Source organism: Pholcus phalangioides, unplaced genomic scaffold, assembly GCF_987345545.1.
Source record: "Pholcus phalangioides strain wild (caught in Gottingen) unplaced genomic scaffold, Ppha-v1.0 ptg000009l_1, whole genome shotgun sequence".
NCBI classification, from domain to species: Eukaryota; Metazoa; Arthropoda; class Arachnida; order Araneae; family Pholcidae; genus Pholcus; species Pholcus phalangioides.
In genome coordinates, this window is record NW_028301602.1 from 59,054,162 (window position 1) to 59,081,689 (window position 27,528).

The 27,528-nt window shown below is 35.2% G+C and overlaps 3 protein-coding genes across 8 annotated transcripts in view; 2 read left to right on the plus strand and 1 right to left on the minus strand.

Moving 5' to 3' along the window:
* Positions 1-8,263, plus strand: part of LOC149083397 (MBT domain-containing protein 1-like) — a 27,572-nt gene extending 19,309 nt beyond the window's left edge. The window contains exons 13-16 of one of the 5 annotated variants that reach the window (XM_089236674.1): positions 885-1,119; positions 3,455-3,508; positions 4,706-4,845; positions 8,034-8,263. In XM_089236674.1, the coding sequence (XP_089092800.1) occupies positions 885-1,119; positions 3,455-3,508; positions 4,706-4,803 (387 nt within the window). In that variant the 3' untranslated portion in view covers positions 4,804-4,845; positions 8,034-8,263. Of the gene's footprint in view, positions 1-884; positions 1,120-3,454; positions 3,509-4,705; positions 4,847-8,033 lie in introns of those variants that run through there. The other 4 variants (XM_089236676.1, XM_089236675.1, XM_089236678.1 and 1 more) reach the window with 4 other exon arrangements.
* LOC149083398 (transcription and mRNA export factor ENY2-like) lies at positions 1,093-16,497 on the minus strand. Of its 2 annotated transcripts, none has more exons than XM_089236680.1 (6): positions 16,399-16,497; positions 14,913-14,979; positions 10,493-10,567; positions 9,027-9,097; positions 8,859-8,933; positions 1,093-1,179 (listed from the first exon to the last, which is right to left on the minus strand). In XM_089236680.1, the coding sequence occupies exons 2-6, from the start codon at positions 14,927-14,929 to the stop codon at positions 1,166-1,168; spliced, it is 252 nt and encodes an 83-aa protein (XP_089092806.1). In that variant the 5' UTR covers positions 14,930-14,979; positions 16,399-16,497; the 3' UTR covers positions 1,093-1,165. The 2 variants fall into 2 exon arrangements, with proteins under 2 accessions (XP_089092806.1, XP_089092805.1); XM_089236679.1 differs by lacking the exon at positions 1,093-1,179 and adding an exon at positions 8,286-8,444.
* A 231-nt stretch (positions 16,498-16,728) lies between these two features.
* Polr2D (RNA polymerase II subunit D) lies at positions 16,729-19,337 on the plus strand. The gene is made up of 2 exons (XM_089236681.1): positions 16,729-17,202; positions 19,127-19,337. The coding sequence occupies exon 1, from the start codon at positions 16,760-16,762 to the stop codon at positions 17,186-17,188; it is 429 nt and encodes a 142-aa protein (XP_089092807.1). The 5' UTR covers positions 16,729-16,759; the 3' UTR covers positions 17,189-17,202; positions 19,127-19,337.
* The last annotated feature ends 8,191 nt before the right edge of the window (positions 19,338-27,528 follow it).

Consider the following 27,528-nt stretch of genomic DNA (forward strand, 5'->3'; position numbering starts at 1 on the left):
TTCAACTGTTGAATATATATGCCATGGTAAATGTGATAAATTGGTTATTAATGGTAACTGGTTATTATGCATACTTACCAATCGTTGTTAGTAAATTTGATAAATACTTGAAATTTATTGCCATTGTCAGTGATTATACATAATACCCTAGTGTAATTAGTGAATTTGATAAATATGAGAAAAATTCCAAATAGTCTAGTATGTATGATGAATATATAGTACGACCCCCTAATATAAAGATAACAAATTTTATGATCATACCCAGATTTATAATGGTAAAATATATGTATGAATTACCATGTTTATCATATAATATGATTTATCATGCTTACTAACAATTTGATGCTTGGGTATCATGCATGATCACTGCTAAAAGTGATAAATTTAGGGAAATTTATCAAACTTATCTAAATGATCAGCAATTATGCATAATAACTGGTTATTACGTACAATAGCTGTAAAACCAGACATGGCCCAGGCTCTGTCCCGGTTATAAGCACAATACCCTGAAGAGTTGGGCCATGCTGACGTAAAATAATTGGATTTATCACATTCACAGTGACATATATACAGTCGAATCCTGTTATAACGAACGCCAAAAGACAGGAGGAATCACTTCGTTAAAACGAAATTTTGTTATAAAGGAATTCCAAGTGACCTAACATTGTTCCTATGTAAACTTATTTGGGGGATTAGAAAAGTGTTTGTTAAAAAGAGACTTTCGCTATAACGGTATTCGACTGTATATTAAATATATATGTTTAATCAATTCTCAAAATTAATTGGCCAGAAGTACCACATTGATATAATTGGTTAAAAAAAAGTGTACTGGAAATATTTTAATATTTTCAGGCTGATTTTTTTTTTCAAACTATACATTCCAGGTTATCCCTGACCATGGTTTCAAGGAAGGCATGCACTTAGAAGCCGTGGACCTCATGGAACCTCGTCTGATTTGTGTAGGATCTGTAAAAAAAGTAGTTGGTCGTCTTCTTTGCATCCACTTTGATGGTTGGGAGGAAGCGTATGATCAGTGGTGTGATTGTGAGAGTCCAGATTTGTTTCCCGTTGGATGGTGTCAGGTTGTTGGTTATCGGTTAGAACCTCCTCGAACTGACGGTAGTATAAACTTGTATTCATCTATTTGATTTAGCTATGTGAGCTGTTATATATAGTCAGCTATTTTATACAAAAAAAAAAAAAAAAAATTATATATATATACACACACAAAGAAGAGAAGACTTCCAAATCTTCCTGTAATAATTAAAAAAAAAAATTATCCTATTTAAAAAAAAAGGAAAAATAATTTTGTATCCACTACTTTATGGTCTTGGATAGTAACTAACATTCATCATCAAAATTGTGGTGCACATTTTGCGTATAGGTGAAACAATACTTTACATTACAAAACAGATTGATACATAGGCCCTTTGGTGATTCTGATGCTACCCAATAGCATTCAATTGTCTTGTATATTTTTAAGGCATGAAGGAGAGGCATAAACAATATTTACAAGGCTGAGTAAAGAACTAGAAATGAAAGGGCTCCATATTTGTCAAAAACGATTACACTGGCATTGAACAGTAAAATGTAAAAATTAAAAAAAAAAATCCTTTTAAAAAAATATGGGTGATGCAGTAAAACCATCCAGTTCACCTTTACTTATTTACACCAGACTTTGTAATTAAAAAATTTTTCACTGTGCTTTTGAAATGATCCTGAAAAAGCATCATTCTTAAAAAAATTACATGCCTTCATAATTTGCTGTGCACTGTTGAAGAGAGTTGAAAGACGATGGTGAAAGATTCCAAAAAAAGAATGTAATGAATGTTATGAGACAGAAAAGAATTATATATGTTTTGACCAAATATTGTTTTTATAACTAAGTCATGTTGCTTTGGCTTGAGTCAATCTTATAGGATACTGAAATAATGCTATGGGAATTTTTTTTTTTAATAAAAACAATTTTTTTAAGAGATTTTTTTTATGCTATGATTATGGTGTCAAAGGGAGTACCATCCCCCATCCTACTTTTAGTCCAACTTTTTCCAATTTTTTGAGTGGGAACCCTGGCTTATGCTTATCATGAGCTACTAACTTAATAGTGTTTTGTAGATTGATATAGTCTTTTTTTACGAGCACGTTCTTGTGTAGATAATCTTTTTTAACCTCAGGGAGTTTAGCCCTGGCTTCAAGGATTATGGGTGTTTTATTGTTGAAGTCAGAGCTGAACCCTGAGATTAAAAAAAGAATACCTACACTGAGAGAAAAAAAAAATTCACCTTTATGAATACTAGATCTGTGGATAGGGTAATGAGATGAATGAGTGTGCTTTTGGAATTATATAAATCCATTTGGAATCATAATTTTTCTTATTGATGAACGGCTCCAGTTTTTTGAACACTGTTCGGTAGTGGTCAAAAAACCGAATAGAATGCTTGGTTTCATTCTGAGAAAGGTCTTTTTGCATTCTCTTAAAGTGATCCTTCCATTTTTGCGGGGCTTAGTTTGCCCTGGATTGGAGTATGCCATCAGGTTTTGGGGACCATACTTACAGAGGGACATAGACTTGGCCGAGGGGGGTGCAGAGAAGAGCCACACATGCTCTTGATGGTACACAGGGCTTAAGCTATGAAGAACGACTTGATTTCTTGAAAATGTTTGCACAGCACAGGTGTCAAGAGGGATATGATTGAACTGTTGAATTGAACATTTTTAATCGGATTTATAAAATGAACCATGAATTATTAATACATCGTCAATCAACTGCTTCAACAAGAGGACACCAGTATCGATTGGTAAGGGACAATTCAAGGTGGTTGTGTTGCAGGGTTTTTCTCTAATAGGGTTCTGAATAAATGAAATAGCTTACCTCTGGAGGTCATGAATTCTAACACAATTGACACGTTTGAAAAGAAATATGATTAACATATTGGGATAAATTGAGAAGCCATCCATACTTGGATGAGACAACCATAATTTTTTAGGGGATAGTATTGTATGTTTTATCATAATTACTAATTTTTTATTGCTCTTATTGGGTTGCTGTATTTTTGATATAGTTTAGATATATGCTCGACATCCATATTTTTTATGGGCATGTTTTACAGCCACCTCATTGGGCATTTTGTCTGTTATGACCTTTGTATTTGAATAATAATGTTGAAAGCATCTATATTTTGATTTTATTAGTAAAATAAATGAATTAAGATGTTCTTATCTAGGCATCTGTTGTAAAAACGTCAACAGGAAGATGTTATATTTGAAAATTTTAATTTCCACCCTTAATGTTAATTCAGTTTATTGTACTAGAATAGCTACATGCACTCAGTATTTATCTATGTTTTTATTGCATACATTATTCTATAATATATGCATATAATATATACATTTTCATAGTTTTGACTATCCATTCCTCATTTCATTACAACATATGCAAAATTTAATTTTTCAGCAGTTGATGACATAAAAAAGAAAAAGAAATTGTGGAAAGGAGGACAACGTAGAAGTAAGCTTCCGCATTAACCTACATTTATTGTTTTGAATTTTTAAAAATGTTATTAACATGACTGACTCAAATTGAAATTGCTTCAGCCTGGAAGCAGACACTAAAATTAAGACTTGGAGCCTCCCTCCTGGATATATAAGGCACCAACATTAATTTAAGTGACACTATTGAAAGATTTTTTGAAATTATACTGTTACCTCACTATTCCATCTCGCCGTTCTTGGCCACTGAAAATCACTTTTGGATAATTTATTTTGACCAAAACAGTCTCTCTAATCCATCATATTTGACTCTCCATGAGTACCAGCAATTGGTTCTGAGGCAAACTTTTGCACAGGAACAACGGGGGGGGGGGGGGGGGGGCGGCGGCACTGGACCCTAATTTGAACTCTCTGAAAGAATGAGGTTAACGTGCATGGATTGAAAGAATGAGTTCATTTTGTAAAGAATAGGGCTATATATAATAAGACCACACATGTGCTGCCGAATTAATTTCAGCATGGGGAATAAGTTTCGTGTAATAAATTTGCAATATGATTTTTTTTCCGATAGAGGAAAAAGGAAGGATCCATCATTTATTTTTAGAGCTTTGATAGCAAGCAAGGATGTTGATAATGTGGAAAAACAGATTCTTCAGAAAAGTCCAAAATCCAGACAATTATTTAATGTGATGTCAATAATAATTCTCTAAAAACAATTTTCCACCTCTTTTTTCACATCGAGCAAGGTTTTATTAGCCATTTTTCTCTTTGTTAAAAATTCTTTTTTATGATTTTTTGATAAAATCTTGTACAGGTAAAGTGAGAAAAAAAACCAACCCAGAGTTCTAGTTTTATAAAAAATTCTTGAAAAAAAGAAATTGCACTTCATTTTGCAAGTGGTTGTTTATCTTCTCTAATACATTTGAAGAGATAAATGATGTAACTATCATAAGTGATGATTCAAATTCACCATTAAAAGAAAGAAAATTTACATCATGAAACAGAAACTTATTCTTGGATCTCTCACTACTCTGCCTTAATATTTTTACTTATGATTAAGGAAGCAATAGCATAATAACTATAAATGTTGTACGTTGTTGCATTGTAGTAACAACTCCAAATTATGTATCTCATGTATATTGTAATAATCCCTACAGGCTACAGTGTCTGTTTATTTTCCTTTATTATATTTTTATTGTTGTGTTCTTACTTGTAGTGTTTTGCATTTTGTCATTCACTGTGTCTTTGTATTTTTGCCTGAATACTGTTGAATGTGTTGTATCATTGAAGAAAAAAAGGTTGGAGGACAGCTGAAAAAGTCAATTTTGTCTGGCACACGAAGTGGTAAAGACTGAGGTGAGGAACATGGTTTAGTTTGCTCTTAAAGTAAAACTAATGCTAACATCTGGCATGTTTAAAAAAAGCTATACAGATGAGTGAAAATTATTAAACTGATGAATTTGTGCTTTGTACCAAACAAACTAATTTATTAAACTACACATACAGCTGGCATGAGTCGGTTACAATGAGATATTGCTAGTAAGGAGTGGGCCCTAAACTAGACAATTTCTTATCAAACATATGAGTATTTATATATGACTGCTGTATACACTTAAAATCGTGAACATTGATGTGTGTGTGTGTGATTATTATATATATATATATATATATATATACATACAGGGTGCATATGTAACAGGGCGTATGGTATTTTATTAGTGAACTGTTAATCCTAGAGGCATATTTCCAATTGGAGAACGTATCTAAATATCATTAGTACTCAGATATGTCGTTTATGTTTCAAGGTGTATAGTTACTGTATATACTCGTGTATAAGCCGAGTTTTTTTTAGGAAAAATTCGTTCCTCAAGTGGGGGGGTCGGCTTATAAACGGGTCAGTTTTTGACGAGAAAATATCGACCCCCGAAATCAGTAGTCACTTTTGTAGCTATACATGGCGGTTGTGTCAGTACTTTCCAGGTTAAATCCACGTGGTAATTTTTTTCCCGGGTAGTACAAGTCGTGATCACCCACAGAAAAATCATTGATCTAGTGTTGTATCAGTAAGTATCAACGATCAAAAATGGAGAAAGCAAAAATATTTCCGTGTCATGCGTCTTTCAAACTGAAAGTTATCAAATTCGCGGAAGAAAACAATAACTGTGCTGCAGCTCGGACATATAACGTCAATGAGAAACAAGTGAGAGAATGGCGAAAAATGAAAGAGAAAGTTTCAGCCATGCGAAAGACAAAAAAGACTCTTCGAGGAAAAGTATCGGTGTTCCCTGAACTCGAGAAAGAATTGAATGAATGGGTGCTACACCTCAGACTGAAAGGTACAATCGTGGCAAGGACAGTCATTCGTCCGAAAGCATCGAAACTAGCCGAGAGTGTTAAATTCAAAGACACAAATCCAGAAAAGTTCTATGCATCCCCAGGTTGGTGCACTCGTTTCATGAACCGTTTCGACCTGTGCTTACGCCAGCGAACAAAGATCGCACAAAAACTCCCAGAAGAATTGGAAAGCAGAATTGAATCTTTCCAGAGGTTCATAATTGAACTGCGAAAAAGACATGGATTTGAACTGTCACAAATCGGTAATAGGAAAGGAAGAAAATTCCTTCGAACATGAAGTTCCCACCAAGAAAGATCGTGAAAGCCCAGGAAAAGGGCTGGATGGATGAAAAGGGCATTCTACAATGGATCCAGGAAATATGGAACAAAAGGTCCGGAGCAGTGTTCGAGAAACCGGCATTATTGGTATGGGATATGTTCAAACCCCACAGAACCGATAATGTCAAAGCCGAGGCAAAGAAATCAAAAATATCATTGGCTTTTATACCAGGTGGGCTAACGTCGATTGTGAAGACTTTAGATGTGAGCATCAACAAGCCTCTCAAAGACTGAGAAATTTCTGGATCGAATGGATGAGTCCCGATGATAAAGCAACTACAAAAAGGTGGTGCCTGGAAGAAACTTGACATTGGCCTAGTGTGCCAATGGGTACACGAGGCGTGGAATTCTGTTTCCACCGAAATTATCATCCGATCCTACAAAAAGTGTTGCATCAGCAATGCAATGGACGGAACTGAAATCCGAATGAGATATCCTCTGAAAGTGACAATGGCGATGCCAACCCAGATGCCGCACCCCCTATGATGATATGATCGATTATGATGAGCTTGGAGACTCAGAAGAAATGGATTAAAAAGTTTGAATCATTTTCTATTGTAAATTTCCGGAAGCTATTCATTTTGCATAAAAATATAAGAATTTTTTTCCCTAAAATACACAGATTTTTTTGGGGTCGGCTTATACACGGGTTTTCAATTTATTGCGGTTTTGGTGGTCCTGAAGTGGGGGGGGGGGGTCGGCTTATATACGAGTATATACGGTACTTATAAAAAAACCTATTTATACAGTCCCTGTGTGCCCAAAAACCCAATGAGAATGTTGTTGTCCTATCTCTCCTGATGACAACAAAATATTCACTGAGATATTCAAATATGGCACTTAGAAACGTGGAATTTTTTTGTTGACATCAGGAGAGACAGGGCAATAATTGGGTTTTTTTAAATTTTAATTACTGCACAACCCCTTGCAACATGAACGACATATCGGAGTACTACACATTGTTATTTGGATACATTTTCTAATTAAAAGTATGCCTGTAGGATCAATGGTTCGCCAGTAAAATACCATCTGTCACCTATGCACCCTGTATATATGACAACTGTATACACGTAAAATCATGAACATTGGTGTGATTGATATTATCACAAATGCAGAACAATAAAGGCAAATACATGGAAAAATTACAAAATTCATTTTTTTTTCAATGCATTTTGTAACACTATGGGTGGTCTTCTGAGGATAAATATAACCACTATTACCCTAACCAAATCTTAATGCCTGATTGCTCAGCAGAAAAAATATATGTTTGCTCTAGTCAAATACAACATTCCGATGGGTTGCTTGTAAAATGAAGCTATTTCATTGGCCTATTTGATCTGCTTCTAATGAACCTAAACCATGGTGCTGCTGATTTATTGTTTACTAATGTAATTTTGAAGGTATGGATACATGTGCCTGCATAGAAGTCTAAATTAGCTCTGGACTTCACTTTGTAAAAACTCTTGCTTCATGAAATTTGTATTTGTGGTTCTCTTGCCAACAGTGAGAAATGATGGTTGATTTCTTGCATTCTTGATGACGCAATAAGTGTGTTCATTTAATCTAGTTCTCATCTGTTTTATGTAGGCAATCACTACGTGGAATGTAAGAGGAATTCATATTTTTTAGTGTATTTGACTTTATCGTTGGTCTGCATTTGTGATTATATCTGGCAGAGAATCATTTACTCTTCCAGGATTGATAGTTAATTTTTACAGTAATAACTTCTTGAAAAAAGCTGCATAATAAAAAACCAGAAATTAATTCATGAGAATCAAGTACCATTAAAATATGCTGACAAATTTTTACATTGTAACTATTGCGTAATTTTATATATTTAAATATAAAGGTATTTTTTTCTATGATTTCAGGAAATAACCTTAGATTGGTGTCTCAAATTTGTTTATAGCATCATCATTCATCTTGGATGTGTTGAATTACTAAAGAACATCCTTTTTAGAATAGTGAAATATGATCAGTTATTGATTTCAATACAATTTTCATATGCACTTTTATTGCACAAAATGTTTTTTGAAGTATTTTCATTTTTCTCATTCATTTCATAAAAGTCTGTACATTAAAATCAGTCTTCAAAAGTGTCATTGAAAAAGTTTGTGTACCAGTTCATGTTTTTTTAACCTTTTATTATACGACCAAATTTACAAATAGTAAAAAATGTGACATTAATGGCAACAGTTAGAATGCATAAATTTTTTTTGTTCATTTGATGATGCCCCGAATCTTCTCAAGGAGGTCTTTCTTCACTGAGTCTGGCACCAATTCTAAAACAAAAATTATTAATACTGTGTATATTTTTTATGTATTTTACTTTTTCCTCCCAAAAATAAATTAGACAACTCATGTAACATAATTAATATACAGGGTTTTTCATCCAATGTCCTTAAAGAATAAAAATTTTTTGGGTGATATTTTGACAGTAAAAATCTAAATGTGTATATTTTCCCTAATTTTGATTTTATGGCAGCTGAATTACATTTTTCTTGCTCATTTTTCATATTTTACTTAAATTTTAGGATCAGGTAAAATTTTTATTACTTTCGCACACTCTTTTGGAAACACTTAGCATACAATCCAAGAAATAACATGTTTTAGTACAGTATTTCTAGGACTTTTCAAACAGACTTCAATATTAAGAAAAATTTCAAGGCTTGTACAGGTATACAAAACAAACTTACCCCTTCCTTTTGGTGTAATTTCTTTCACAAGATCATCAATTTTAACATTTTCTACACCCTTTTCTCGAATTACATCTGGAAAGAAAAAAATTGAACCTTCAAGTTGATGCAATGACATCAAATTTCCTAAGATTAAGATGATAAAATTACGGTAAATTTTAGAATTACCTTTACAATGAGCTTTCATCTGATCTCTCCATCCACATTCAACTAATCTACTTCTCAGCAAGTCTTTCAATCTATATAAAATATAAGTGGATTTTTATGTTGACATGATAATAAGAATTGAACTGCTTATGGAAAAGTTATTGAAATTAAATTTTCTAAAAAAAAATCATTCATTTAAAAGTTTCAACCTTAGAGACAGCTATGTAACATTTGGTTCAAGATTAAAATTTCACATCATAGCTGCCAACTTTTGAAAATGAAAATTCGGGAGATTTTCGCGCAAACCCGTATTTTATGCTAAAACCACTCCCTAATAAATACAATAGGGATTTTTCCAAATAAAATAGGGATTTTCCAAACATAAAAGCTAAAGCGTAGGGAATAAAATCCCTACTCAAAAACTGAAGTCAAATTAAAATAGGGATTTTACACACATGGAAGTAAAACCCTTGGGAATGTGAAATTCCTACGCAAAAAACAAGTGAAATTGGAGGCCAAAACTTCAATGATGTAAAAATAAATATTGTGTTCAATCAGAAACGCTGCGAACAAACATTCTGCGTGAATGACCCCAAAATCATCGGAAGATGAAGGAAACCACCGTCAATTTTTGAAGCACACTGACTAAGACACTTGCTTGATTTTTTTTTTCCATTTCACGAGTGATGATGGCAGTCTTTCCATGACCGATGTTTATGTCCGTAACACAACTTGTACAAAAAGGAAAAGTCGGCCCTCTTCTGGAACGTTTGATGAAAGGAAATTCATCGGAATAAGTATCTTTAAAATTGATTAAATATATTCATCAGTATTCATGTTTTGTTATATCGCACGTACGTAACTTCAACAAAAGAAATTTTGACCATATGCGCGTCACTATAATCTTCAATTATTATCCAGGACTATTGGCTGCTAAGCCATTTCCCTGCACGATAAGACAAACAACTTTCTTGTTACCATCAGAGGGTTTGTAAAACTTCCTTAAAAAGGGAATTTCCCCATTTACGACGTGTGACGTCATTTCGAAAGGGGGAAAAAAGAGGCTTTATGCCCCACAAGAAATTCCTTAGGGATTGTTTTCATGAGCGGGGATTTTTTTTAACGAAATAGGGAATTTTTAGGGACAATTAGGGATTTTTGTGATTTTCGTAAAAATTCGGGAGATTTAAGAACTTTTCGGGAGGTCAAGCGATGAAGCTAAAATTCGGGAAATTCCCGAAAAATTCGGGAGACTTAGCAGCTATGTCACATTATCCATATACAGTCAAATCCCATTATAACGAACTCCAAGAGGCCAGAGAAACCACTTCATTGTAACGAAATTTTGTTATGAATTCCAGATTTTTACATTGTTCCTATGTAAATTTACCTGGGGGGGGGGGGGGCTAGGAAAGTTTCCGTTAAAACAGGAATCGATGTGACATTCTATTAAAAAAAATTATTTGATGGAAATAAATGTGAATTACTTTTCTAGCTCTCCAGTTTCAAGAAGTTTCCTCGTAACATCACGCTTGATATCCCTTTCTTTGACTCTATCTAAACTGAAATTAAAAAAGAAGAGTAAAGTAAATAAAATTTTTATCAATAAATAAATAAATCTTTGCAAAGATTAAGATGAAGAGATAAGTTTAGAGACATTTTTACTCCTGGATCTGCATATTTTTACTAACTATTCAGATGCATAAATCTTAACTCATTATTTTGGAATTTTAATAGATTAATCAATGTGAAATGAGGATTTGAGTTCTAAAGATGAATCTACACTGCATGCGTAATGGGTTGCTCTTGAGCTCTTTGCTGAGCTCAAGTGAGTATACCGGGGGATGAGACACACAAGCAATTATAAGGATCCAAATACTGTATAGCATATCAAACAGACTCTCACTGGCACACCTCCAGGATTTTGTATGGTGGAAGCTGCATAGATGCAAGGCTAGAACTAGAAGAGGACCAAAAAGGCCATTGCCCCAAACAGCAAACGAGGGAGGGACTAAAATCAATTATAATTTGATTCTCACAATATAGGAGTTGCAAAATTATGTTTGCCTTCCCCGAAAAAAATCCCAGTTACGATTCTGCTTGAGCAGAGAAGTAAAACCAAAAGTCTCAGCAGCATTTATTTATTTCCTCCCCCCCCCCCTAATGAACCAGAGTGATCATGAGCCTAAATACATCTAGAAAAATAGACTAATTTGTGTATTTTGATATAATTTTCAATTTATAAGTACTACTTTATTGCACACTAACTCCAATCATATTGCCATACAGAAATTTACTACTGATCTAGTTTGGTTGGAAATGATGGTGCTATATATAAGTGGTCGTCTCAGGTTTGGTAGGAAAAGAACTTATCGGGGTATGAAAAAAATCAGGATTAAAAAAAAAAAGATTTTGATTTGGCTGTTTTTTAATTTAAACAAATCTTAATCATTAAGAATGCACATTTTCAAGTCACCTGTTTTTTTCTTTTAATATCTCAAATTTAATTCAGCATTAATGAATAAACTACAAGCAAAAAATATGAACACCAAAAATTTGTTTATGTAACATGAAAGGTAGTTGAGCCCAAATTAACTTCATGGATTAACATTTTTCTTGTAGAGAAAAGTGCTTTTATTCATGAGGGCACCCCTCCCTATTAAAGTGAATGTGTGGTGGCAGCTCAGTATCACACATATGGTGCAAGTATCTCAATTAACTCAATGCACAACCAAAGGGCCATTCAGCATCAACTAAATAAAAAACAAATTTTATTGACAAGATTGTTTCTTGCACAATTGGTGGATGTATTTCCGACCTGCATGATGATGCTTAATTGTTTATACATTTTTATTTTTCCAAAGATTCAATGAGTTTTGATAAAAAAAAGAGCAAACTCAAAATTTTAGTACGGAAAGTAAAGTTGAAAGCCCAACAATATATTTTGGTACATCTATTATCATCTTGAATCAGCAATTAGGACATAGAATTCAAAGCTTTATAGAAAAAATAATTCCTCAATTGCTTAATCTGGGGAACCCTAGTGCTCCACACTGTAATGCATTGAAAATACTTGGTGCAGTTTAGCTAGGGGCTATGTTCAACTCCCTATATTTTTCTGCAATTTTTTCCATGTACAAAATCTAGAGATAGAGCACCTTCCTTTCTGTACTGTATCTAGGGATTAAGTCTATATTTACCTCAAAGACCTTCTATACTTCTTTTAATCACAAACTTTACCATATTTCAGTAACACGCACACCATACGAGGTTAATTTTACTTGAATATCATTGGAGTTATTTAAAGAAAAAACAATTGAAATTTTGTGAGTTAAAAAAGTTTTTAAATTAAAATTGACGTACCCTGCTTGATATCTATGTTCTTCCCTGGGATCGAACCTGTAGACCTTACGGTAGCATTCATGGTGGTAAATACAAGAATCTTACCACTACTACTTCTATGTAACCGCACACATTCCTCTACAGAATTTCTAATGAATTGGTACATGCTAGAATGTGTGTTTTGAGAGTGTATATGTAGGTCCTAATGTATTCACATTATCAGAGTTGCTTGTTTTGTGTTACATCCTACCACTGCACTATTCTGGCACTGCATTGGGGCTGCCATAGACTAATTTCTCTAGACAAATTTTTCAAGAAATGAACTCTTCAGTGTTTCCCAGACCCAGTATTCTTCAATTGGCTGAACCAATAAAAATATTTATACTGGTTTCATAGCTAGGTCAAAACTGGATGAATAATTTGCAGACCTGCTGACAACTAAAGCAAAGGAAAACCAATATAGTGACAATTTTCATTTATTGTAGATGCAAGTGCCATTGATCCATTTTGGAGCAACAAACTTTCATTTTTGGAGCAGAAATTTCAAAAATGGAACAGGAGTGAAAACAAACTATGTCTGCAATATAAGGGGTAATTTTTCTCTAAAATGCTGAAAGTTTCAACAAAAATGGTTAGAACAGATAATCTTATATAAATGTGAAAGTATGTATGTTCTTCATACAAATCCACACTGTTGATCGTATCACTTCAAATTGTTTTAGGACTTTTCACTAATGTGTGGAAGGAGTCATAAGCATATTCCTGCCAAAACATATTTGTATCAAATTCTTTTATTGCAGAAATTTTTCAAGAGAACACCCCCCGTTTTTTTCACCATTTTTCCAATCGGATGCAAATTTTTTCCCAAATTTTTTCAGTATTGAAAATGATAAACAAAAGATGCACATTTTAATGTGTTTTACATTGTAATTTGAATTTAAAAAATCAGTTAACAAATAACAGTCAAATAGGTTTTTGTTCCACATCAAAATTTATGAATACAAATTTTGTTTCGATTAATGTAGATTTTTTCAATGTGTGTACAAGTGATGCTGCGATCAGTGTATTTTTTTTAAAAAACAAGATGCATTGATCATTGTATTATCTGCTGTGTTGGGAGCAAAAATATCAGCTAATTGGGCTAGACATATACAAGTTTTTCATGGGGCAAGCAATGTCACCGGGGATATCAGCTAGTTCTAAGTAAATTTCCTTCACAAAAGTTCATTTAAAATTTTTCTAAAGTATCTGTCACTGCTAAAGCAAGCAATACTGAAATGACAAAACCAATTATTAGACTTTTTTCAAAACATACACATGCATGCTAAAAGCAAAAATTTCAGCCCCCACCCCCACCATATAGCACAAAGAAAGTTTAGAGTTCTTTTAAATACAACCCCTCATACGAACTGGAACCTAGGAGCTCAGGTCACATAATCCCTTGCCCCTCCCCCCAAGGAAAAAAAATTGTCATTGCTCCCAACTCCAGCCAGCCCATAGGATGCTATACAAGACCCTAAGCTTCTACCGCACTTCTGGACAATTCCATCGCCCCCCACTAGAAGTCGATATTGCCTTGGGGAAACACTGATCTAAATGATCTGAAAATGTGTTGCAGACCACTTAATCAAAGTGGAAATGTGCCGCGGGTTATTCAAGTGATACAGAAAAATGCTCCAGGTCACTTAAATGTACTGCGGGTCATTGAAATGATTTAAGAATGTGTCGCTTAGCTCAGGGTTGGACAAATCCCAGGCGCCAGGTCACAGTGGCAACAAAAAAATTGGTATCAGAGCCTAAAATTTTCTTTCTGCAGTTACTAAATGGCAGACTGAGCACAGCACAAAATGGTTGATATTTATAGCAGCATATCTGCTAAAATAAAAGAGGATTATGCTCTGAAAAAGTCAAAAGAAGCATTATTTTGGACCTTTTTTCTTTGAGTAAAAACTTTTTTCGCGCCTAGATTTTTTGAGATTTGTCTAGCCCTGGCTTAGTTAACTCATAAAACTAGGTTTGAGTTTGCGGGCCACATTTGGCCCAAACATCATGAGTTAAGCATGTATGGTGGAATAATCTAGTTGCTTATGGGGTGGCAACAAATAACTATTTGGGGTTGCTGGTACACTATCTTGGTTCATATCAGCTTTTCTCATTGTCGTTTGAGTTGTGTTCTACCTCAGCACTTTATGCCTAAATTTTAGGATGCCAAAATAGCACAGTAGATTGATTAAATTATATTATTAATATATATAATGATACATTATAATAATATATAGTTATCAAAATCAATTACAGAATGGATATTACCATTTTATATATTATATAGATCATAAATTTTATTTTTTCAGAAATAAAACGGCCATTTTTCCAATAACGGATACTTCCAAAGCATGTGAAACATGGCGGCCTCAATATATTTTGCTATATGGTTTAGGGACACTCCTTGTTACAGGACAAGAATATCTGTTCCCCCCCTCATGGGTGTGTTATCGAGAGATTCCACTATATAAACGTAGAGCATGTAGTATATCACTAAATAACAATGCAATAAAAGATAATTACCTTCCTTCAGATTCCATTTTCTTTGGCGGAAAAATTATAAGATGGATCAAGATATATCTTCAAACACCTGGAAACGACAGTAATAACACTCGTTAGATAAATATACAAAGCATGTCACTTGACAACTTTTTTTTTTGCACAATAAACAAATTTTTTAAAGTTTTTTTGAAAACATTTCTATTATTCTCCCCCTTATATAAATTTCATCCTTGGCGTATGTTAGTAACTGTAAAAGAAAAAAAGGACACGTGGGCTGGGCTTATTTCTAGAGATAATACATAATGTTAAATAATGTAGGCCAATTTGTTTGGAAAATAATAAATTTCCAAGTTAAAGGCATAGTTGGATGCAAGGGCTTAATTCCATAATATGACAAATAATTTTTATCATCAGTGCTCTCTATGAAGGGCCTTTGTTTTCTGAATGTAAAAGAGTAACAAATGCTCTAATAACATTTATATCAAGCATGCTCAATATTTAGAAGAGTGTCACTTCATTCATTTGAAAATGTTTCTCTGGCCACATAAGTAATCTGGAACATAAGTAAACTGCAGGTAATTCAAGTGATCTAGAAATCTGCCGTGGGAAGCTTGAGTGACCTAACACTGTGTCATGAGTAACTTATGTGATGTGGAACTACACTGAAGTGATCCATAAATGTGTCACAGGTCACTTGAGTGCGCTCAAGTGGCATCATGGTAAGATATTTGTTTACCACCATAACAATTTCTGTCAGGTCAACGAATTTGGACGGAAAGAACATAGATGACAAGTTCTTATCTTGATGAACTTGAGATGACCACAGATAGATGACGGTTTCATTTCTGACCCAAATCTATCAGTAATAAATTGCTGTATGGCGATATGGCCGGAGTTGGTGTGTGTGGTAAAGTAGCAGTAGAAGGGTCACTTGAGTGATTTGGAACAGCACCACAGGGGTCACTTAAATGAACTATAAATGTGCTGCGGGTCACTTAATTGATCTGTAAATGTGCAGTGGATCATTTAGGTGAGCTGGAGATGTGCGTGGTCTGAAACTGCTACAGTTCACTCAAGTGATCTACAAATGTGCCACCTCATTCCTTTTTTTTACAAAATTAGGTTTACCTCAAACCTAATTTGGGTCGCATCACATGACTTCGTAGGATACGGGTTGAGCATGTATGATGTAAATGGTCACTACCGGCGGCACATTTAACCACAAGCAACGCACAAGTTATCATCATACTTATTCTACATATGAATAATGAATTAACCATATACGGCTGAAAAAAAACTGTTCAATAATCTTCGAAAGTTATTGAAATACGAAAATAAATGCGAATTCTCAAGAATTTAGTACATTATACACTATCTCAATTCGCAAAGGAATGCATAATATTGCGGGAAAAGGTTTCAACAAATGTCAAAATTCAAGCGTTAGTTTCAGTGGAGCTTTTTAAAATGAAAAAAATTAAATCAAAAAATGAATAAAATTTCATTTCACCTTCGCAATCAACGTCAAATTTCAAATGAAGAAAAGCTTAACAAAGGTAAAACGCAAGATTTGTATATCATCGACCGTAACAAAATGGACGGCCTTAACTATAAAAGGTTTTGTTTATTCCGTTAATTTCTGACATATACAATGGCCAATTTGAGACTTAAAACTCTTTATTTTGACCATATAACTTCTAAATACTTGAAAATTAATTAATTGCAAATGGAAGGATTTTTTGAATGCAAAAAAAAAGGTTGCAAAAAATTAAATGTAAAAAAAAAATTGTTTATTTTCAAACAGATTTTCTTCTCAGTCAAAGCCGCTCTTAATGCAGCTTTGGTCAAAGCCGTCCGTCACAGAGTGAAAAATGGCTACCGCTGCTTCTAGTGTAGTGTTGGACCAAGTGGAAGAGGATGCGGCGGAGTTGCAATTTCCCAAGGAGTTCGAAAATGCGGAGGCGTTGCTGGTAGCCGAAGTTCACATGCTGCTGGACCATCGGAAGCAACAGAACGAGAACTCGGAGGAGGAGCAAGAACTGTCCGACATATTCATGAAGACCCTGAACTACTGCCAGCGTTTCAGTCGTTTCAAGAACAGGGAGACCATAACAGCCGTGCGAGGCTTACTCGAGAAGAAGAAGATACACAAGTTCGAGATGGTTCAGCTCGCGAACCTTTGCCCGGAGACACCCGAAGAAGCGAAAGCCTTGATCCCTAGCTTGGAAGGAAGGTTCGAAGATGAAGAGCTGCGTCAGATTCTCGAGGACATACTCACTCAGAGAAGCTTCCAGTATTGATTCGGATGTTTTAGGTATGTATTAACTTTTTTTTCCATTAATCAAACTCGAAATGATAATTGCCAAGTTTTCAAGTTTTTACTCATGTAATGAAGTGATGCATTATCATCCTAGAATTCTTAGTTTTTATACTGAACACTTTATATATTGAAATGCCCGAATTTTAGGGACAGCTATAGTACAGGGTACGGCAGAAAGGTTGCCCTGATTTTCGGTGCAGGGGGTTGCTCTGCCTGTAGTTAGAATAGGGCGGTGGACGTGGTCACTTTAGATGCGTGAGAACGTGCCATTTTCAAGCATTGCTATTTGTATCTCATTTACAAATGTCCGATTGAAGGGTGCACATAATTTTACACAAGTCACTTAACATGCATGTCTATAAGATAGATATTCTTATAGGGATGCATGTTAAGTGACACATATTTGAACTTCTGCGGACACTCCAATTGGACATTTGTGAATGTGATAAAAATAGCGATGTTAGGAAATGGCATGATCTTTTGCATCTAAAGTTACTATGCCCACTGCCTTATCCCCCTACAGGCTGAGCAATCCTCCTTCCGCGTAATCAGGGCAACCTTTCTGCTGCACCTTGTTAATCTATTATGGTGATGTGTTGGTGATTTTTTTCTTTGTTAAGAAAGACATCAGAAAGCTGGATAAGTTGCCATGATTGAAACAGTTATGCTTTTGGATGCCTTTCTTGCCAAAGAAAAAAATCACAAAAAGGGATACCACTATGGCTGTTGTATTGAAAAAATGGTGACAAAAAAAAACAACACATCATTCTCAGACTAAATAAGGAATTGAGATCCAATATATAACAGACCAGAGCTGGGCAAATCCCAAGCGTCAGGTTTTCAGGTGACTAAAAAAAGATATAAATAATTGTTATGTAATTAACAAATTGCAGGCTGAGAACAGCACAAAATGTTTGAGATTTACAGCAGCATATCTGCCAACATGGAAGGGGGTCTTTATGTTCTGAAAAAGTCAAACAAGGCATTATTTTGGACCTTTTACATTGGGTGAAAATGTTTTCTTGTGCCTAGGTTTTTTTGCTTTTGTTTCTAGTTTTTATTTCTTTGCATGGAGTTAAATAAACAAAAGACTTTCAAGAGTATCAAAATTGATTCGTGGCAAATGAACTTAAAGTTTGTATTGGTGATGAAACCATTTTTCAAAAATAGTATTTCCGAATGGTTGATTTTTCCAAAATATCTGGCAAAGTCTACCGCTCCAGCTTTTTTTTCAGTTTCTACTTTTAATTCCCTTAAAAGATAGCGCAGACAACATGTGGTGACCTGATTGAATGAAAATATATTCTCACCTGATTATAACATCATAATTAAAATATTGTTTCCATCTCTGCTGTGATCCCATAACACATGAATTTCGCTGAATTCAAGAACCAAGTATTTTTCACAGGAAATCAAGTAAATCTGGGTACTCAAAGTCGGGGTGTGACTTTATTAACTTTTTACGAACACCAGTGTGGTCAAATTACATTGTGATTTCACAGGACAACTCAAATATTGTCCCGGATGCCAGCATAGGTCTCTCACACTCTGATAAAGCCAAACTAAAGGATCCTATGTTGTATGTGCAGCTTTTTACTGACTTCCTGGTCTGTTCCAGTGTTCCCCAGAGAGCAAAAATCTCCACGCTGGAAAATGATGGTCTGATTCAGTCTATTAAATGGCTGACCGAATTTCTGTTTGATATTTGTCGGTGTGATAATTCAGATGGTTGATCAAAATTTCAATATACAAGATTTTATTTACATGATGCTTAATTAAGTTGAATGTTTCTCGATCTGGGGTTTTATAAAACCTTTGAATTAGGTGAAAATTATTGCATGCTCTTTTAAATATGCTGTGAGTAATACTGATTTATATTAATTAAATTAACGCTGGTTTTTGCTTTTCCTTGTTGCAGATGTGTCTTCATTGGTGGAACAGACATGCCTCTATGAACGTGTGTAGATTTCCATTAATTTTTTTTATTGTGTTTCTACACTTCTCTGAATAGAAGCCAATATATTCTGTGTACTTCTGAATTTATCTTTTCTGTCGTGGACACTGTCATTTTGTAAATATTTTATCAATTTTTTTTCTTTTTCTCTATTAAAAATAGATCAATATTTGAAGTATTTATTACTTTTAATTTTCTACTGTTTCACTTCAGTTGCTTGCTATTCAGACGTTTTCAAAATTTTCTCCCCCACAGCTTCTGCAATTTACCTCTGCCTACCTAATGAGGTTGTCTTTGATAAAAAAAAAAATTAAAATCTCATCACACACTTGTCTCGAAGGCAGCTGTGTGGTTGTGTGGGCATCATGTTGTACTCTCATTGTGAGTTTCCAATCTTGGCACACAATGGTGTTGGGCTGAAGTTGGTTTTCTGCGATTTCTTGATTTTGAGGTGTGAATGCAAGCTGGGCTCCCATTTAAAGAAAGTCTCTCTGCAGAGAGCAGGCAGACCTGCACCACGATACCGACTCACAAAAGAAAAAAAAGAAAAGAATTCAAACATTTATCACCTTTACTTTGAAATATGGAGGACACATGGCAGCACCAGCAAAACTAAGCACAATTCTGACAACACAAATACAGTGAAACCTCGCTACAACAATACTCGATATGATGATAAATCCCTCTACACTGATATTTTTTCAAGTCTTTTTTGAAAATGTCTACACACAAATGATAAACTGTTGTCACTCAATATAACAATTATTCCCCTTCAACAATAATTTTTCTTGGCCTGCAGAGTACCGTTTTATCGAGATTTCACTGTTAGGAACACATTCCAGCATGTACCATATTTCGTTAGAAATTCCATAGAGAAATGTGTACAAGTAGTAAAGATGCAGAAAATATATTTCGCTCCTGTGCCTTACAGTTTGAAAAATCCCCTGCTTTATATAACTATTTCATATGACAAAGCATAGTTTTTTTCCAAACTTTTTGTTTCATCACCCACTTCAGAAATTTTTTTTTTCTCATTGAACTGTATGGTTACCTGGCAAAAAAAAAAGACATTTTATACATTGAAAGAAATTGATTGATACAGTATAAAAATTTTTTTAAATTTTGATAGCCATGAGGCTGGTATCTCTGCATATGCATGGGTTTGAAAGATCCAATGATTATCATAATCATGAAGCAGTCATGCTGTATACCTGCAAATCGTACTTGTTAAGATACACCTTATCTTTAATCAAACATCTGGTATCTTCATGGTAATATTTTTGCTCTTCAAACGGTGTATAGGGCTGTGATTCTCAACCTTTGGAAGAATGCAGAATGATTGATTTCTTGCGTGTGTGTGGGAAGGACTAGAGCTAAAAAAAAAGGACCCCCCCCCCCTTTTACATGAGTTTGAATGATAAAACTCCCATTGCCATTTACTACTAATCAGCACATGAACCTCTTAAATATTCCTCTGCCTCTGAGGTGGTACTAATAAATTAGGGGAGGGGGGGGGGGGCATTCTGAAGTTTGTTTCCTTGGAATGCCTGTTGTGTGTTCCAAAGAAATGCTGCCATTAGGCACCAAAATTCAGAAGCGAACAACCTGCAGTTTAGTTGTTATTCCGTGAGGTAATAACGTATAAGACTTTATTAAACAAGTGGAGAGCGACATTCATGTCATATATATAGCCATCTGGTGGCTCGTCGTCCATGAGCTATTGGCTAATCGGTTCACCGTCCATCGCACGGTTTCGTTCGGCACATATATATGCTCTAGCGAAAGAACAATCTCTATCTTCTCTGTCGCTTAGTGGTCAGAGCACTCGTCCGGCAATCGAGGGACCCGGGTTCGACTCCCGGTAGAAAAAACCCTCAAATAATAAATATCTTCACATAACGTATAAGTTAATATGAGTGAATATTAAATTCTTGATTGTACACCCGTGATTTCTGTGGAAAGACTTTTTTTGAAATGGGTTTGCATTTGCACCTTGAAGCTGGTAAAATACAGAAAGCCAACTACGGCGTCCCCATGCTGGCAGTCAGCGCGATTGCCGCGAAATGCGGACACTTGGTGTCCGTATTAAAGGTGTTCTGCTGAATTTTAATTTTTTAGAGAAGGAATTCTGAGAATCGATAATCACAGTTTGAAAAGATTGGAAACCAAAGATTTTCGGGATAATATGCACGTTTTTTTTAATTCTCAGAGAAAAAAAGTTCTACAAATTAAGGTGAGTGATTTTTTTTTCTATTTTCTGATGCCCTATCCTGATTTACAGCTGATAGTGCTGCCATCAAGATTGTGACACGGAAAATACAAAAGTTTTTGTTTGTTGATTGTGCAAATAGATGTCGCACTTTCTCTGATGACAATTTTAAAATTCGATCATTTTTGTCCACTGAGCAGCTATAAGTAAAGTTTACTTGGGGTGGAGATACGGCCCCTCCCCCCCAGAGTCTAAGGTGGAGTCGACTGATCTAATGTATATATGAATTGACATCATCGTGCCTCCCAGACTTCCAGATCTATCTCCGCCTATGACCAGGGGCCGCTCGTGAAAGAGGCGAGTAGGCGCCCCCCCTGAAATTACGTCATCATTTTAATTCTTTAAATGGATTTGATACCAACTTAATACCATTAAATTTTCTTTTTACTTTTAAAATGAATTTAAATAATTTTTCGGTAGCATTGATTAAAGTCTCCCAAAATACAGGTTATTACATATGGTCAATGTTCGGCAGCGCTTTCCGTAAAGGGTGCTCTGTATTTTCTCTTTGGTCGCTTTCCGATAATCTACTGCATGCTGCCATCTACTTTCTTTTAAATCGACTACATTTTAAATCTGTTGTATCTTCTAAGTTAGAGTATATTTGAATAAAAAATCATTAAGTTTCATTAGTTTTCATTGTGTAAAGAGAGAATTTTTAGATACAGAATTTGGCGAAGGGCCCTGAAAACACACCCAAATTTTGGCTACTTTACCGCACACTTCCGATCATATATCGGCAATTGCCATACGGCAATTTCCAACCAGAGGAATTTGGGTGGGAAATGAAGGCCCCACATCCATCTGTGGTCACCACAGGCTCTGTAGGTAAAGAATTTGCTTCTAACGTTCTATGTCCGCTTCGAACCCATGGACCTTGATGGTCAACCCCTTTGTGTGCTCAATCCAAATTTTGGCTGTGCCCAATATTTGAAGAAGAATATGAATTTGCAAAAACAATTGCTGATGGCAACTGATGATTTCACCGTTGTTAACACTAGGTTTACCGGGTGGTTCATTTTGACCCATTTCAATATGATAATAGATAGGTATGTAAGAAATGTCGGTATAAACACCTCGTGTTAAGAGATCGCTTAAGCTCATTGCGCAAACTATTTACGTAAATGTTGTGTTGATAGAGCATTATTATTTTTGTACTGCATAGGTATACAGATAATGTGAAAAATATTTGATAAACAAAAATAAACGTTCTCAATACAGGTGCAATACTTTATTAACTGTAAATACTGTAGTACATGTACTTAGTGCCGGAACTAGAGGGAGGCAGAGAGGGTGATTGACCGGGCGGCAAGTTTTTTAGGGGTAAACAAAGACACCATTATATAAAATTATCGAATTTTAAATTGGCGGGGGCAGCAAAATCCTAGTTACCGTCCTGCATGTACTTGACTACATATCATCAACGATAGATGGCGATATGTTTTTGGAAATCTGCGCCCCTCCTAAAATATCCGACCACGAGCCGCCACTGCGCACCACGGTTATTTTCTGCACACGAAAGCTGATTACACCGGGACCAACAATTTATTTCCGATTCTGAACGGCAGCATTTTACGACATTTTGCAATTTTAAACTCGCCGCTGGTGCACTAACCCCTCGGTAGCAATCCTTTTTTTTGTGGCCATGTTGTCACCGTATCTGTTGTACTTCTGCGTCAGGAAAGTTTCTTACATGGACGAATCTGGTATCGAACTCGCGACACCTTTAAATGTCCTTTAATACTTTAGGCGAGTATTTTATCTATCAGGGCTACCGCGAACAATTTCAGAATAGGTTGATGCAATTTTTCCTCAAAGTGCGCGTCGCGATCAGTTGGTATATTGGCGTGTCTGTTCAGTGCTTTGAAATTATTATTTTCTAGGCTATTCTGGGTAAGACACCTTCGTATGTATAAAGGGGTTCTAATTCTGGGAAGCCACGTAATAAATGATGACAAGGCCAAGGAAGTCGAGAGAACCCCAAACACCCTCCTTCCTGATTTCATTTCAAGCTTCCTCGTACGTTTCGGGAAGTTCTCACTTTTGTCTTCCCTCTTTTCAGATTTCCGGAATTATGTATTCTTTATTTTTTTTTCTGGAATTTTTTTTTTTCCACTTTGAAACATATGTCTCTTCATTAGTATGAGTGTTTTCCCCCCACACGCATTGACCAATAGTCGTCGAAATACCCACAATTTTTTTCTGTTTTTACTTTTTTAGTGGTTCTGTTTTAGTTGAGAAAAATAATTGTTTTACTGGTCACAATAGTGACGCCATCTATTGTGAAAATTGGGAAAATTGACGTTGCGAAGGATGCGCGTAGGCGTCCTGCTTTGTCAGTTTTCGAATCTGTTAATTCTAATTTAATGTGAAACGTCCTCCGTGAAAATTAATCCAGAAATACTTTTTTTTCTACTTCCGATGATTATATACTGCTCTGTTTTCTCTTCGCCAGAAGAATCATCGGTCAGTTTCAGTATTTAGGGTGCATTCTCTGAAGAAAAACATTCCGAAAACACGTTGGGGGCACCATGAAATTTCGAAAGAAATGAACTCGCATTCTCTGAAGAAAAACATTCCGAAAACACGTTGGGGGCACCATGAAATTTCGAAAGAAATGAACTCGCATTCAATAATTTATAAGGCATTCTGAAGTAAAAATAATGATGAAACAGTATTGATTGGATAAAATTACATGTAAAATTCTCATCGAGGAGAATATTCGAGAATATTCTCTAGAAGGACTACTATTGTAAATAACTTTTGAGAACATTCTTATTATACAGGGTGCATAGCAAACGGAGGGCATGACATTTTACTGATGAACTATTGATCTTACAGGCATACCTCCAGTTACAAAAAGTTTCAAAATAACGTGTAGTACTCAGATATGGCATCCATGTTGCAAGGGGGTTTTGTAGTAATTAAAATAAAGAAATAACCTTTTGTACAGTTCTCGTGTGCCTGCAAAACCCAATTAGAAAGTTGTTGCCCTGTCTCTCCTGATGATAAAAAGTTCCATGTTTCTAAGTGCAATTACTCTTAGTATTCACTGAGATATTCAAATTCGAGAAACAGTAAATTTGGGGGAAAAAAACTGCGTTAAATGTGGGTAAAACGTTTTTTCCCTCATTTAGCTGTTTTTTCTCCCAAATTATCTCCGTTTTTCGAATTCGAATATCTCAGTGAATATTGCACTTAGAAACGTGGATTTTTTTTGGCATTAGGAGAGACAAGGCAACAACTTTCTAACTAGGTTTTGGGGCACACCGGGACTGTATAAAAAGTTAATATTTTTATTTTAATAACTATACAACTCCTTGATAAATGAATGACATATCTGAATACTGCACGTTATTTGAAAACTTTTTCTAATTGGAAGTATACCTCTAGGATCAACGGTTCACCAGTAAAATGCCATTCCCCCCCGTTTACTATGTATCATGTATATATTCTAAACGAGAATATATTCTTCAATTATTTATAATAAGTAGTCCTTTTAGAGAACATTATGATATATTATTATTATAAATATTCTTGAGAGAGAATAAATATTCTCTATAAATAACTTGAGAACATTCTCATCGACGAGAATACTCGAGACTATCCTCCGCAAGGGAGCCACTGCATTAGAGGGAATTTTTTAAGAACTACCCAAATGTATCCAGAAAAATGGGACTTTTGTGGAAAAACGTATGTTATAGGAATTCTGTAGAAAACATTGGTGCTGTTATGTGGTGGAAAGGCACGTGCATTGGAATGAGTTGGACAGAAGTCGCATTGCGAAATTGCTTCAAGAGCTTTCAAAACCTCATACATATACACAGCAGGTATGGATTGTCAATTGAAAGAAGAGAAGGGGAAAATTAAAGTTTGCAGCCAGCAATATTAAACTTCTAAAGCAAAAAAATGAAACCAACATGGCTGAATTGAACAACTTGCTAAGAAATACGAGTGATAAAAAATTTGAATGTATATTCATTGAAAAAAATTACAGTCCTGTATCTTTAGAATTATATTTCATAATATAAGCAAAATAAGTACATTTTTTCCATTATTTAAAGAATATTCTCGATTAATCCAAAGTTTTTACATCTATACAGAATATTCTCATCTCACATGTCTAGATAAGACATTAACTAATGACATTAATTAACTTGAAAAATCGAATTGAGCTTTTTGTCGTGTCCTTTACTCTGTTATGCCGGAATAGCAGTTTAACTCCTTCTGGGTTCAACATATTCCGGGTTAGAGAGTAAAAAAAAAAGTCAATGTTTAAGTTGTCACCAATAATATCTGATCAGATATATTTTTTTAACATAAGCAGTCTAAAATGAACAATTCAGTTTTTGAGTTTCTACTTTCTTTCTCTCTTTCAAACCGAGCACAACTCCGGTCTATCTCGCCATGGACAATTTACTACCGATTGAGTAGTTGCGCCAGAAGTGTGAGTATGTGCACCTAACAGTCTGAGTGCGTAAGTTTGAATATTTGTACTGTTATAGGCCTGTTGCTCTCTGTGACGAGACTTTTTAACGGGGAGATCGAATCACATTCGCGCCTTAGAGTTGGGAACCGCATAAAAACATCTTCAGCTAACCACCATTCGGGCGACGGTGGGGTTTGAACCCGAGTCCTCACAATACGAGCTTCTAATGAAAAATTACGGAACGTACAATTTTTACAGGTTTTACCTTATGCAACATGTTTCATTTTTATCTTACATATGCATGCAATTTCTGTCTGTTGAAAGTGCTTCACGACACTCAAACTTTGACAACTGAAGAAAATATCTGTTTTAGCAAAAAACTTTGCGATTTTTAAAAAAATTGCAAAAATCTGATTCCGAAACATCTAATCAATATTCATTTTCAACATTATTCGAATTAGTTTGACTCAAATAGGAATTGTTAGATTGCACCAAAAATGATGTCAAGCTGAGGAATTAACGAAAAGAAAAGCGTTCGAAAACCTGTCTTCGCAACCTTCTTGCACACGCACAATGACCGTAGATTTTTCGAAAACAAAAGGCTTTCACTAATTCTCCACTGAGACTGATCGTTTTTATCCTCAAATTTCTCGTATGATTTTTGGATTAATAAGCCGCCTATAAGGTGAGCGGACTCATCGTCCATCTTTGCGTATATAGTGTTGTATGCGAGTTTTTAGTGGTGCTTCTAAAAAACAGGTTACTGCTTGAAGTCATGTCTCAAACATCGTTAAAAAAAAACGAAAAAAAAACAGGATATGTAGCAGCGATTGGCTGTAGCGATAATACTGACTGACGTCACACTTTTGTTCAAAGATGGCAGATGAGTCAGCCTAATATTTCAAGGGACTATAATGCGACCTAACTTCTTATGATATAGGATGCAAAGTGCAGCTGCTATGAAGTTGTGCAAGTATTTCGATGAACTCGCATTCTCACGATCGAGGTTCGATTCCCGCTGATGGCATAGGAGACGACATATTCAGCTGAAGTGTGTTTTCTGTGGTCACACGTCATCATGACGTGAATGCGAGCCGATTTCCGATTTTGAAAAAGTCTGTCAACAACAGAAAGAAATCAGGCCTAACACATTAAAAATATATCATGTTGAAAAACAATCCAATAGACTGCCGCCACTTATTGAACACATGCTACGCAGTCCTTGGAAACAAACTTCACATTAGGTACACACATGACACATCTCGATGTGAACCAATTCGTTAAAATTCCTCAGAGGAATGTTTGTGAGGTGCATGTGTGGTTCGTGGTATACAAACTACAGCAGTAAAGAAATAAAAAATGAAATGAAGTGATCCAATATCACATCTTGTGTGCGCTCAGTGATTCGATCCCCAATTCGGTACCACACAGCGAAATAAAATATTTCATCCTCATCTTAACCGTTTCGCTGATAAACTTTGTATCTCCCGATCCCCAATGTTCCTCTTAAAATACACCTTGTTGTTACTTGAGTCTGGTTCCGTGATTCCTACGTCATAAAATGGAAACAGACTATTACTGTAATATAGAGCTCGTATCATTAACCCTCGGATTTTTTTAAGACCAACGTGGAGCCCTCTTAATGTATTTGTAACATTGTTTTTTGCG

Coding starts and splice junctions, on each gene's coding strand:
- Polr2D (XM_089236681.1), top strand. CDS start 16,760: ATGGCTACCGCTGCTTCTAGTGTAGTGTTGGACCAAGTGGAAGAGGAT.
- LOC149083398 (XM_089236679.1), bottom strand. Junction 9,098..10,492: donor GAAACTGGAGAGCTAGAAAA/GTAATTCACATT, acceptor TATTTTATATAG/ATTGAAAGACTTGCTGAGAA. Junction 8,934..9,026: donor GATGAAAGCTCATTGTAAAG/GTAATTCTAAAA, acceptor TTTTCTTTCCAG/ATGTAATTCGAGAAAAGGGT.